The sequence below is a fragment of the Oncorhynchus tshawytscha genome, unplaced genomic scaffold, assembly GCF_018296145.1.
Source record: "Oncorhynchus tshawytscha isolate Ot180627B unplaced genomic scaffold, Otsh_v2.0 Un_contig_5891_pilon_pilon, whole genome shotgun sequence".
Taxonomy (NCBI): Eukaryota; Metazoa; Chordata; class Actinopteri; order Salmoniformes; family Salmonidae; genus Oncorhynchus; species Oncorhynchus tshawytscha.
The window spans coordinates 30,001-42,500 of NW_024608820.1; the positions used below are offsets into that span (position 1 = coordinate 30,001).

The 12,500-nt window shown below is 47.8% G+C and overlaps 1 protein-coding gene across 1 annotated transcript in view; it reads right to left on the reverse strand.

Moving 5' to 3' along the window:
• LOC121843861 (sister chromatid cohesion protein PDS5 homolog A-like) overlaps window positions 1–12,500 on the reverse strand; it is a 69,558-nt gene that overhangs the window by 28,982 nt on the left and 28,076 nt on the right. The window contains 6 exon segments of the mRNA XM_042313728.1: window positions 346–370; window positions 372–489; window positions 1,072–1,166; window positions 1,246–1,361; window positions 7,667–7,807; window positions 10,746–10,826. Coding sequence (XP_042169662.1) covers window positions 346–370; window positions 372–489; window positions 1,072–1,166; window positions 1,246–1,361; window positions 7,667–7,807; window positions 10,746–10,826 — 576 coding nt within the window.

The window sequence follows — 12,500 nt, forward strand, 5'->3', positions numbered from 1 at the left end:
TAGAGGTCAGGTGAGAATAAAGAACGGAGGAGGTAGAGGTCAGGTGAGAACAGAGAAGGTAGAGGTCAGGTGAGAACAGAGAAGGTAGAGGTCAGGTGAGAATAAAGAACTGAGAAGGTAGAGGTCAGGTGAGAATAAAGAACTGAGAAGGTAGAGGTCAGGTGAGAATAAAGAACAGAGAAGGTAGAGGTCAGGTGAGAACAGAGAAGGTAGAGGTCAGGTGAGAATAAAGAACTGAGAAGGTAGAGGTCAGGTGAGAATAAAGGACTGAGAAGGTAGAGGTCAGGTGAGAATAAAGAACTGAGAAGGTAGAGGTCAGGTGAGAATAAGGAACTGAGGTCGCACCCTCTTGTCCAGGGTCCTCTCCCCAGAAGCCCAGCAGTTGGTCGTTAACCAGGTTCAGGTCTTTCTTCCCGGCGTTGATGATCGTTGACATGACGTCGTGTCGGATCGCCTCCTCTGGGTCATGTGATCGCACTTTCAGGAACTCTGATTGGACGATACAGACATATTTGGTTGGGGCAGCGTCTCCCAAACTGGTCGTGGGACTTTAAAAAGGCCCCTGTGAGGTCTCTGGCCAGGTCTGGAAGGTTCATCAGACACCTACCTGTGAGGTCTCTGGCCAGGTCTGGATGGTTCATCAGACACCTTTAAAACCAGGTCTGGAAGGTTCCTCAGACACCTACCTGTGAGGTCTCTGGCCAGGTCTGGACAGTTGACACCTACCTGTGAGGTCTCTGACCAGGTCTGGATGGTTGACACCTACCTGTGAGGTCTCTGGCCAGGTCTGGATGGTTCATCAGACACCTACCTGTGAGGTCTCTGGCCAGGTCTGGATGGTTCATCAGACACCTACCTGTGAGGTCTCTGGCCAGGTCTGGATGGTTCATCAGACACCTACCTGTGAGGTCTCTGGCCAGGTCTGGACAGTTGACACCTACCTGTGAGGTCTCTGGCCAGGTCTGGACAGTTGACACCTACCTGTGAGGTCTCTGGCCAGGTCTGGATGGTTCATCAGACACCTACCTGTGAGGTCTCTGGCCAGGTCTGGATGGTTCATCAGACACCTACCTGTGAGGTCTCTGGCCAGGTCTGGATGGTTCATCAGACAGTGGGAAGCGAACTTGACCGACTCAAGCCTCACTGGGACATGGATGTCATTGAACCTGGGGATGGAGCACACAAACACCTCGTTAACGCAAAGCACCTCTACTACACGTGTGTGTGTGTGTGTGTGTGTCTCACCGTCCCAGGAAGCATTGCCACAGCGGTCTGTTCTGAGTGGCCAGTTCTGAGTCTTTGGCTCCAAACAGCTTGGCCAGCAGTCTGACCACAGCTAGACGCTCTTCTCCGTCGTTACTCTGCAACACACAGACAAATTAGATTAGACGGTCGTATTTTGGGTCTAGTAGGTGTGTGTGTGTGTCCAGGGTTTTTTCTGGAAGGAAATGGGGCTTAGGTGGGTGGGCTTGGCGTAAGGCTGGCTAGTATATATATCTAATTTTACTATATACCCCGGTATTGATAAACGGACCGGTTGAAGGTTTTTATTCTTTTTACTTTACCTTCTATACTGAACAACAATATAAAACATGTAAAGTGTGGGTCCCATGTTTCATGAAATAGAAAAGATCCCAGAAATGTTAAAAAACGCACATAAAGTTTCTCTCGCAAATTTGGTGCACGAATTTGTTGACATCCCTGTTCGTGAGCATTTCTCCTTTACCAAGATAATCAATCTACCTGACAGGTGTGGCATATCAAGAAGCTGATTAAACAGCATGGTCATTACACAGGTGCACCTTGTGCTGGGGGGACAATAAAAGGTCACTTTAAAATGTGCAGTTTTGTCTCAACACAATGCAACAGATGTCTCATGTTTTGAGGGAGCGAGCAATTGGCATGTTGACTGCAGGAATGTCCACAAGAGCTGTTGCTGGAGAATTTAATGTTCATTTCTCTACCATAAGCCGCCTCCACCGTCGTTTTAGAGAATTTGGCAGTACGTCCAACTGTCCTCTCAACCGTAGACCGCATGTATGGCGTCATGTGGGTGAGCGGTTTGCTGATGTCAACGTTGTGAACAGAGTGCCCCATGGTGGAGGTGGGGTTATGGTGGGGATGGTGTTTACTGATGTCAACGCCCCATGGTGGAACAGAGTGAACTGAGTGCCCCATGGTGGTTGCTGATGGTGGAGTGCCCCATGGTGGAGGTGGGGTTATGGTGGTTGGTCAACGTTGAACAGAGGTATGGAGTGCCCCAAGGTGGAGGTGGGGTTATGGTATGGTGTTTGTTGATGTCAGTGAAAGATCCCAGAAACGTGAACATAAGCTACGGACAACAAACACAATAGCATTTTATCGATGACAAATTGAATGCACAGAGATACCGTGATGAGATCCTGAGGCCCATTGTCGTGCCATTCATCTGCCATCACATCCTGTTTCAGCATGGTAATGCACGGCCCCATGTTGCAAGGATCTGGACACAATTCCTGGAAGCTGAAAATGTCCCAGTTCTTCCGTTTCCTGCATACTCACCAGACATGTCACCCAATGAGCATGTTTGGGATGCTCTGGATCGGCTTGTACAACACCCATTGACGAGGAAGTGGGACAACATTCCACAGCCCGATCAACTCCGATCACAGCCCGATCAACTCCGATCAACAGCCCGATCAACTCCGATCAACAGCCCGATCAACTCCGATCAACAGCCCGATCAACTCCGATCAACAGCCCGATCAACAGCCCGATCAACTCCCGATCAACAGCCCGATCAACTCCCGATCAACAGCCCGATCAACTCCGATCAACAGCCCGATCAACTCGATCAACAGCCCGATCAACAGCCCGATCAACTCCGATCAACAGCCCGATCAACCCGATCAACAGCCCGATCAACGATCAACGATCAACAGCCCGATCAACTCCAATCAACAGCCCGATCAACTCCGATCAACTCCAATCAACAGCCCGATCAACTCCAATCAACAGCCCGATCAACTCCAATCAACAGCCCGATCAACTCCAATCAACAGCCCGATCAACTCCAATCAACAGCCCGATCAACTAATCAACAGCCCCACTCTGATCAACAGCCCGATCAACTCCAATCAACAGCCCGATCAACTCCAATCAACAGCCCGATCAACGATCAACAGCCCCAAATCAACAGCCCGATCAACTCCAATCAACAGCCCGATCAACTCCGATCAACAGCCCGATCAATCAACAGCCCGATCAACTCCGATCAACAGCCCGATCAAATCAACAGCCCGATCAACTCCGATCAACAGCCCGATCAACCCGATCAACAGCCCGATCAACTCCGATCAACAGCCCGATCAACTCGATCAACAGCCCGATCACTCCGATCAACAGCCCGATCAACTCCGATCAACAGCCCGATCAACTCCGATCAACAGCCCGATCAACTCCGATCAACAGCCCGATCAACTCCGATCAACAGCCCGATCAACTCCGATCAACAGCCCGATCAACAGCCCGATCAACAGCCCGATCAACTCCGATCAACAGCCCGATCAACTCCGATCACAGCCCGATCAGCCCGATCAACTCCGATCAACTCCGATCAACAGCCCGATCAACTCCAATCAACAGCCCGATCAACTCCGATCAACAGCCCGATCAACTCCAATCAACAGCCCGATCAACTCCAATCAACAGCCAATCAACAGCCCGATCAACTCCAATCAACAGCCCGATCAACTCCAATCAACAGCCCGATCAACAGCCCGATCAACAGCCCGATCAACTCCAATCAACAGCCCGATCAACTCCAATCAACAGCCCGATCAACTCCAATCAACAGCCCGATCAACTCCAATCAACAGCCCGATCAACTCCAATCAACAGCCCGATCAACTCCGATCAACAGCCCGATCAAATCAACAGCCCGATCAACTCCAATCAACAGCCGATCAACTCCGATCAACAGCCTCCAATCAACAGCCCGATCAACAATCAACAGCCCGATCAACTCCAATCAACAGCCTGATCAACTCCAATCAACAGCCTGATCAACTCCAATCAACAGCCTGATCAACTCCAATCAACAGCCTGATCAACTCCAATCAACAGCCTGATCAACTCTAATCAACAGCCTGATCAACTCCAATCAACAGCCTGATCAACTCCAATCAACAGCCTGATCAACTCCAATCAACAGCCTGATCAACTCCAATCATCAACAGCCTGATCAACTCCAATCAACAGCCTGATCAACTCCAATCAACAGCCTGATCAACTCCAATCAACAGCCTGATCAACAGCCTGATCAACTCCAATCAACAGCCTGATCAACTCCAATCAACAGCCTGATCAACTCCAATCAACAGCCTGATCAACTCCAATCAACAGCCTGATCAACTCCAATCAACAGCCTGATCAACTCCAATCAACAGCCTGATCAACTCCAATCAACAGCCTGATCAACTCCAATCAACAGCCTGATCAACTCCAATCAACAGCCTGATCAACTCCAATCAACAGCCTGATCAACTCCAATCAACAGCCTGATCAACTCTGTGAAGGAGATGTGTAACCCGCTGCATGAGGCAAATGGTGATCACTTCCTGATATGAACTATGCATTTCTACATTTTCAGTTCTGTATATAAACAGTATTTTAAATGTTTGGTTTGTTAAAAATGTCCTAACTTCTCCTCACAGTCCCTTAAAGTCCAGTTAGATAGTTTGGCTGCTCGGCCTACCTAAGTTATCCCCTCACCAATCACAGCCCTGTCATTCCCAACCAATCAGAGCGCTTTGGAAATGCACATCTGAACACCGCATCCCGCCCACTCAGGTCAGGAGTGTTTTCGTCTTCCCGAAGGGAGGAGACGCCATGTTTTTGAGGACGTTTTTTTACTGTGTGAGTAGTGTGAAAACATAATGTGTGAGTTTATCAGTGTTTTTACATGCTGTGTGTAACAATAGATAATTACCACTAACAATTTAATGATACTTTGATAGGTTACAGCCATATTTCAAAAGACCCAATCACAGACTCTCGCGTTGCTACCGTGCTATGTCGTCGCGTTGCTACCGTGCTATGTCGTCGCGTTGCTACCGTGCTATGTCGTCGCGTTGCTACCGTGCTGTCGTCGCGTTGCTACCGTGCTATGTCGTCGCGTTGCTACCGTGCTATGTCGTCGCGTTGCTACCGTGCTATGCTCGTCGCGCGTTGCTACCGTGCTATGTCGTCGCGTTGCTACCGTGCTATGTCGTCGCGTTGCTACCGTGCTATGTCGTCGCGTTGCTACCGTGCTATGTCGTCGCGTTGCTACCGTGCTATGTCGTCGCGTTGCTACCGTGCTATGTCGTCGCGTTGCTACCGTGCTATGTCGTCGTGTTGCTACCGTGCTATGTCGTCGTGTTGCTACCGTGCTATGTCGTCGTGTTGCTACCGTGCTATGTCGTCGTGTTGCTACCGTGCTATGTCGTCGTGTTGCTACCGTGCTATGTCGTCGTGTTGCTACCGTGCTATGTCGTCGTGTTGCTACCGTGCTATGTCGTCGTGTTGCTACCGTGCTATGTCGTCATGTTGCTACCGTGCTATGTCGTCATGTTTCTACCATGCTATGTCGTCATGTTGCTACCATGCTATGTCGTCATGTTGCTACCGTGCTATGTCGTCATGTTGCTACCATGCTATGTCGTCATGTTGCTACCATGCTATGTTGTTGTCTTAGGTCTCTCTTTATGTAGTGGTGTCTCTCTTGTCATGCTATGTTGTTGTTGTCTTAGGTCTCTCTCTTTATGTAGTGGTGTCTCTTGTCGTGATGTGCATTTTGTCCTATATCTAAATATTATTTTTAATCCCAGGCCTTTATCCTTTTGGTAGGCCATCGTTGAAAATAAGAATTTGTTCTTAACTGACTTGCCTAGTTCTATAAAAGGTTAAATAAATAAAAACATTTTTTTTTTAAAGACATATCTCAGTGCTTGTGTCCATATCTATGTCTTATACAACCACAACAACAAGATTCGAGGTCATTCAGACCAAAATCATATCAACATCTTCAAAGGAAACAGCTGTGTCTGTGTAGGTGGTGACTGTTCTAACCAGACAGGACAGAACCTGGTGACTATCAGGAGTTTACCTGTCCTAACCAGACAGGACAGAACCTGGTGACTATCAGGAGGTCACCTGTCCTAACCAGACAGGACAGAACCTGGTGACTATCAGGGTCACCTGTCCTAACCAGACAGGACCAGACAGGACAGAACCTGTTTTAAACAGACAGGACAGAACCTGGCGACTATCAGGAATCTACCTGTCCTAACCAGACAGGACCAGACAGGACAGAACCTGTTTTAAACAGACAGGACAGAACCTGGCGACTATCAGGAGCCACCTGTCCTAACCAGACAGGACAGAACCTGGCGACTATCAGGACTCCACCTGTTCTAACCAGATAGGACAGAACCTGGCGACTATCAGGACTCCACCTGTTCTAACCAGATAGGACAGAACCTGGCGACTATCAGGACTCCACCTGTTCTAACCAGATAGGACAGAACCTGGCGACTATCAGGACTCCACCTGTTCTAACCAGATAGGACAGAACCTGGTGACTATCAGGAGACCACCTGTTCTAACCAGACAGGACAGAACCTGGTGACTATCAGGAGACCACCTGTTCTAACCAGCCAGGACAGAACCTGGCGACTATCAGGACTCCACCTGTTCTAACCAGATAGGACAGAACCTGGCGACTATCAGGACTCCACCTGTTCTAACCAGATAGGACAGAACCTGGCGACTATCAGGACTCCACCTGTTCTAACCAGATAGGACAGAACCTGGCGACTATCAGGACTCCACCTGTTCTAACCAGATAGGACAGAACCTGGCGACTATCAGGAGACCACCTGTTCTAACCAGATAGGACAGAACCTGGCGACTATCAGGAGACCACCTGTTCTAACCAGACAGGACAGAACCTGTTCTAACCAGACAGGACAGAACCTGTTCTAACCAGACAGGACAGAACCTGTTCTAACCAGACAGGACAGAACCTGGTGACTATCAGGAATCTACCTGTCCTAACCAGACAGGACAGAACCTGGCGACTATCAGGAATCTACCTGTCCTAACCAGACAGGACAGAACCTGGTGACTATCAGGAATCTACCTGTCCTAACCAGACAGGACAGAAGGACTAGAATCTACCTGTCCTAACCAGACAGGACCAGACAGGACAGAACCTGTTTTAGACAGGACAGAACCTGGTGACTATCAGGAGTCCACCTGTTCTAACCAGACAGGACAGAACCTGGCAACTATAAGGAGTCCACCTGTCCTAACTACCAGTCCTAACCAGACAGGAGATCACCTGTCCTAAACACTTGTCCTAACCAGACAGGAGATCACCTGTCCTAAACACCTGTCCTAACCAGACAGGATATCACCTGTCCTAAACACCTGTTCTAACCAGACAGGACAGAACCAGGCGACTATCAGGAGTCCACCTGTCCTAACCACACAGGACAGAACCTGGCGACTATCAGGAGTCCACCTGTTCTAACCAGCCAGGACAGAACCTGGCAACTATAAGGAGCCCACCTGTCCTAAACACCTGTCCTAACCAGACGGGACAGAACCATTACAACCCCGTGTGTGTCGATGGGTCCTATACCTTGAGTTTAAACTCTAGCTGGGGCATGACAGACGTGAGCAGCAGAGGGTCGATGGAGAACAGCTCCTGGATCAGATCAAACACGTGTTCTGACAGATCACTGACTGAAGACTTGCCCATCACCAGGACCTGGTTAAAGAACTGGAGGGAGGAGGGGGAGGGAGGAAGGGAGAGAGAGAGAGGGAGAGAGGGGCAGAGAGGGAGGGAGAGAGAGAGAGAGAGAGAGAGGGGGGGGAGGGGCAGAGCGAGAGAGAGGGGGCGGGGGGGAGGGAGGGGCAGAGAGATAGAGAGAGAGAGGGGGCGGGGGGAGGGAGGGGCAGAGAGAGAGAGGGAGGGAGAGAGGGGCGGGGCGGAGGGAGGGGGCAGAGAGAGAGAGAGAGAGAGAGGGGCGGGGGAGGGAGGGAGGGGCAGAGAGAGAGAGAGAGAGAGGGGCGGGCGGAGGGAGGGAGGGGCAGAGAGAGAGAGAGAGAGAGAGAGGGGCGGGGGGGGAGGGAGGGGCAGAGAGATAGAGAGAGAGAGGGGCGGGCGGAGGGAGGGAGGGGCAGAGAGAGAGAGAGAGAGAGAGAGAGAGAGAGAGAGAGAGAGGCGGGGGGGAGGGGCAGAGAGAGAGAGGGGGGGGGGGAGGGAGGGGGGCAGAGAGATAGAGAGAGAGAGGGGGCGGGGGAGGGAGGGGCAGAGAGAGAGGGAGGGAGAGAGGGGCGGGGCGGAGGGAGGGGAGGGGCAGAGAGAGAGAGAGAGAGAGGGGCGGGCGGAGGGAGGGAGGGGCAGAGAGAGAGAGAGAGAGGGGCGGGGCGGAGGGAGGGAGGGGAGAGAGAGAGAGAGAGAGAGAGAGAGGGGCGGGGGGGGAGGGGCAGAGAGATAGAGAGAGAGAGGGGCGGGGGGAGGGAGGGAGAGGGAGGGAGGGAGAGAGGCAGGGAGAGGGAGGGAGAGGCAGAGGGGGAGAGAGGCAGAGAGGGGGAGAGAGATGTTAGTTGGTCTGAACGATAGATAGATGTACACAAACATCAATATATAGTACACACATATATACAGTGCCTTGCGAAAGTATTCGGCCCCCTTGAACTTTGCGACCTTTTGCCACATTTCAGGCTTCAAACATAAAGATATAAAACTGTATTTTTTTGTGAAGAATCAACAACAAGTGGGACACAATCATTAAGTGGAACGACATTTATTGGATATTTCAAACTTTTTTTAACAAATCAAAAACTGAAAAATTGGGCGTGCAAAATTATTCAGCCCCCTTAAGTTAATACTTTGTAGCGCCACCTTTTGCTGCGATTACAGCTGTAAGTCGCTTGGGATATGTCTCTATCAGTTTTGCACATCGAGAGACTGACATTTTTCCCATTCCTCCTTGCAAAACAGCTCGAGCTCAGTGAGGTTGGATGGAGAGCATTTGTGAACAGCAGTTTTCAGTTCTTTCCACAGATTCTCGATTGGATTCAGGTCTGGACTTTGACTTGGCCATTCTAACACCTGGATATGTTTATTTTTGAACCATTCCATTGTAGATTTTGCTTTATGTTTTGGATCATTGTCTTGTTGGAAGACAAATCTCCGTCCCAGTCTCAGGTCTTTTGCAGACTCCATCAGGTTTTCTTCCAGAATGGTCCTGTATTTGGCTCCAGCCATCTTCCCATCAATTTTAACCATCTTCCCTGTCCCTGCTGAAGAGAAGCAGGCCCAAACCATGATGCTGCCACCACCATGTTTGACAGTGGGGAGGGTGTGTTCAGGGTGATGAGCTGTGTTGCTTTTACGCCAAACATAACGTTTTGCATTGTTGCCAAAAAGTTCAATTTTGGTTTCATCTGACCAGAGCACCTTTTTCCACATGTTTGGTGTCTCCCCCAGGTGGCTTGTGGCAAACTTTAAACAACACTTTTTATGGATATCTTTAAGAAATGGCTTTCTTCTTGCCACTCTTCCATAAAGGCCAGATTTGTGCAATATACGACTGATTGTTGTCCTATGGACAGAGTCTCCCACCTCAGCTGTAGATCTCTGCAGTTCATCCAGAGTGATCATGGGCCTCTTGGCTGCATCTCTGATCAGTCTTCTCCTTGTATGAGCTGAAAGTTTAGAGGGGCGGCCAGGTCTTGTAGATTTGCAGTGGTCTGATACTCCTTCCATTTCAATATTATCGCTTGCACAGTGCTCCTTGGGATGTTTAAAGCTTGGGAAATCTTTTTGTATCCAAATCCGGCTTTAAACTTCTTCACAACAGTATCTCGGACCTGCCTGGTGTGTTCCTTGTTCTTCATGATGCTCTCTGCGCTTTTAACGGACCTCTGAGACTATCACAGTGCAGGTGCATTTATACGGAGACTTGATTACACACAGGTGGATTGTATTTATCATCATTAGTCATTTAGGTCAACATTGGATCATTCAGAGATCCTCACTGAACTTCTGGAGAGAGTTTGCTGCACTGAAAGTAAAGGGGCTGAATAATTTTGCACGCCCAATTTTTCAGTTTTTGATTTGTTAAGAAAGTTTGAAATATCCAATAAATGTCGTTCCACTTCATGATTGTGTCCCACTTGTTGTTGATTCTTCACAAAAAAATACAGTTTTATATCTTTATGTTTGAAGCCTGAAATGTAGCAAAAGGTCGCAAAGTTCAAGGGGGCCGAATACTTTCGCAAGGCACTGTATATAGTGTATAGTATAGATATATATATATATATATATATATATATAAATATATATATTAGTTTACAGTACTAACGTTTTTATATATATATATATATATATATGTATGTATGTGTTTACAGTACTAACGTTTGTGTAAAGTATATATATATATATATATATATATATATATATATATATATATAGTGTATAGTACAGGTATATATATAGTGTAAAGTATAGGTATATATGTATGTATTAGTTTACAGTACTAACGTTTGTGTAAAGTATAGGTATATATATATATATATATATATATAGTGTATAGTACAGGTATATATATAGTGTATAGTATAGGTATATATATATATAGTGTATAGTACAGGTATATATATAGTGTATAGTATAGGTATATATGTATGTATTAGTTTACAGTACTAACGTTTGCGATACATGTTTCTATGGTCTGAACGGTCCTCTTCAGCAGAGTCTTGGCCAAGTCGTACGCCTGCTTATTCAGGTTCTGGACAGGAGGAGAGAGGATTAAACAGGTATCAGGTTGATCAGTGTTACCTAGTGAGCAGGTATCAGGTTGATCAGTGTTACCTAGTGAGCAGGTATCAGGTTGATCAGTGTGTTACCTTGTGAGCAGGTATCAGGTTGATCAGTGTGTTACCTTGTGAGCAGGTATCAGGTTGATCAGTATGTTACCTTGTGAGCAGGTATCAGGTTGATCAGTGTTACCTTGTGAGCAGGTATCAGGTTGATCAGTATGTTACCTTGTGAGCAGGTATCAGGTTGATCAGTGTGTTACCTTGTGAGCAGGTATCAGGTTGATCAGTGTTACCTAGTGAGCAGGTATCAGGTTGATGCGTTACCTAGTGAGCAGGTATCAGGTTGATCAGTGTTACCTAGTGAGCAGGTATCAGGTTGATCAGTGTTACCTAGTGAGCAGGTATCAGGTTGATCAGTGTTACCTTGTGAGCAGGTATCAGGTTGATCAGTGTTACCTTGTGAGCAGGTATCAGGTTGATCAGTATTACCTAGTGAGCAGGTATCAGGTTGATCAGTATTACCTAGTGAGCAGGTATCAGATTGATCAGTATTACCTAGTGAGCAGGTATCAGATTGATCAGTGTTACCTTGTGAGCAGGTATCAGATTGATCAGTGTTACCTAGTGAGCAGGTATCAGGTTGATCAGTGTGTTACCTAGTGAGCAGGTATCAGGTTGATCAGTGTCACCTTGTGAGCAGGTATCAGGTTGATCAGTATTACCTAGTGAGCAGGTATCAGGTTGATCAGTGTGTTACCTTGTGAGCAGGTATCAGGTTGATCAGTGTGTTACCTTGTGAGCAGGTATCAGGTTGATCAGTGTTACCTTGTGAGCAGGTATCAGGTTGATCAGTGTTACCTTATGAGCAGGTATCAGGTTGATCAGTATGTTACCTTGTGAGCAGGTATCAGGTTGATCAGTGTTACCTTGTGAGCAGGTATCAGGTTGATCAGTATGTTACCTTGTGAGCAGGTATCAGGTTGATCAGTGTGTTACCTTGTGAGCAGGTATCAGGTTGATCAGTGTGTTACCTTGTGAGCAGGTATCAGGTTGATCAGTATGTTACCTTGTGAGCAGGTATCAGATTGATCAGTGTGTTACCTTGTGAGCAGGTATCAGGTTGATCAGTATGTTACCTTGTGAGCAGGTATCAGATTGATCAGTGTGTTACCTTGTAGGCAGGTATCAGGTTGATCAGTGTGTTACCTTGTGAGCAGGTATCAGGTTGATCAGTGTGTTACCTTGTGAGCAGGTATCAGGTTGATCAGTGTTACCTTATGAGCAGGTATCAGGTTGATCAGTGTTACCTTATGAGCAGGTATCAGGTTGATCAGTGTTACCTTGTGAGCAGGTATCAGGTTGATCAGTGTGTTACCTTGTGAGCAGGTATCAGGTTGATCAGTGTTACCTTATGAGCAGGTATCAGGTTGATGCGTTACCTTGTGAGCAGGTATCAGGTTGATCAGTGTGTTACCTTGTGAGCAGGTATCAGGTTGATCAGTGTGGTGTGTTACCTAGTGAGCAGGTATCAGGATGGTGTGTTACCTTGTGAGCAGGTATCAGGTTGATGCGTTACCTTGTGAGCAGGTATCAGGTTGATCAGTGTGGGTGTGTTACCTGGTGAGCAGGTATCAGGTTGATGC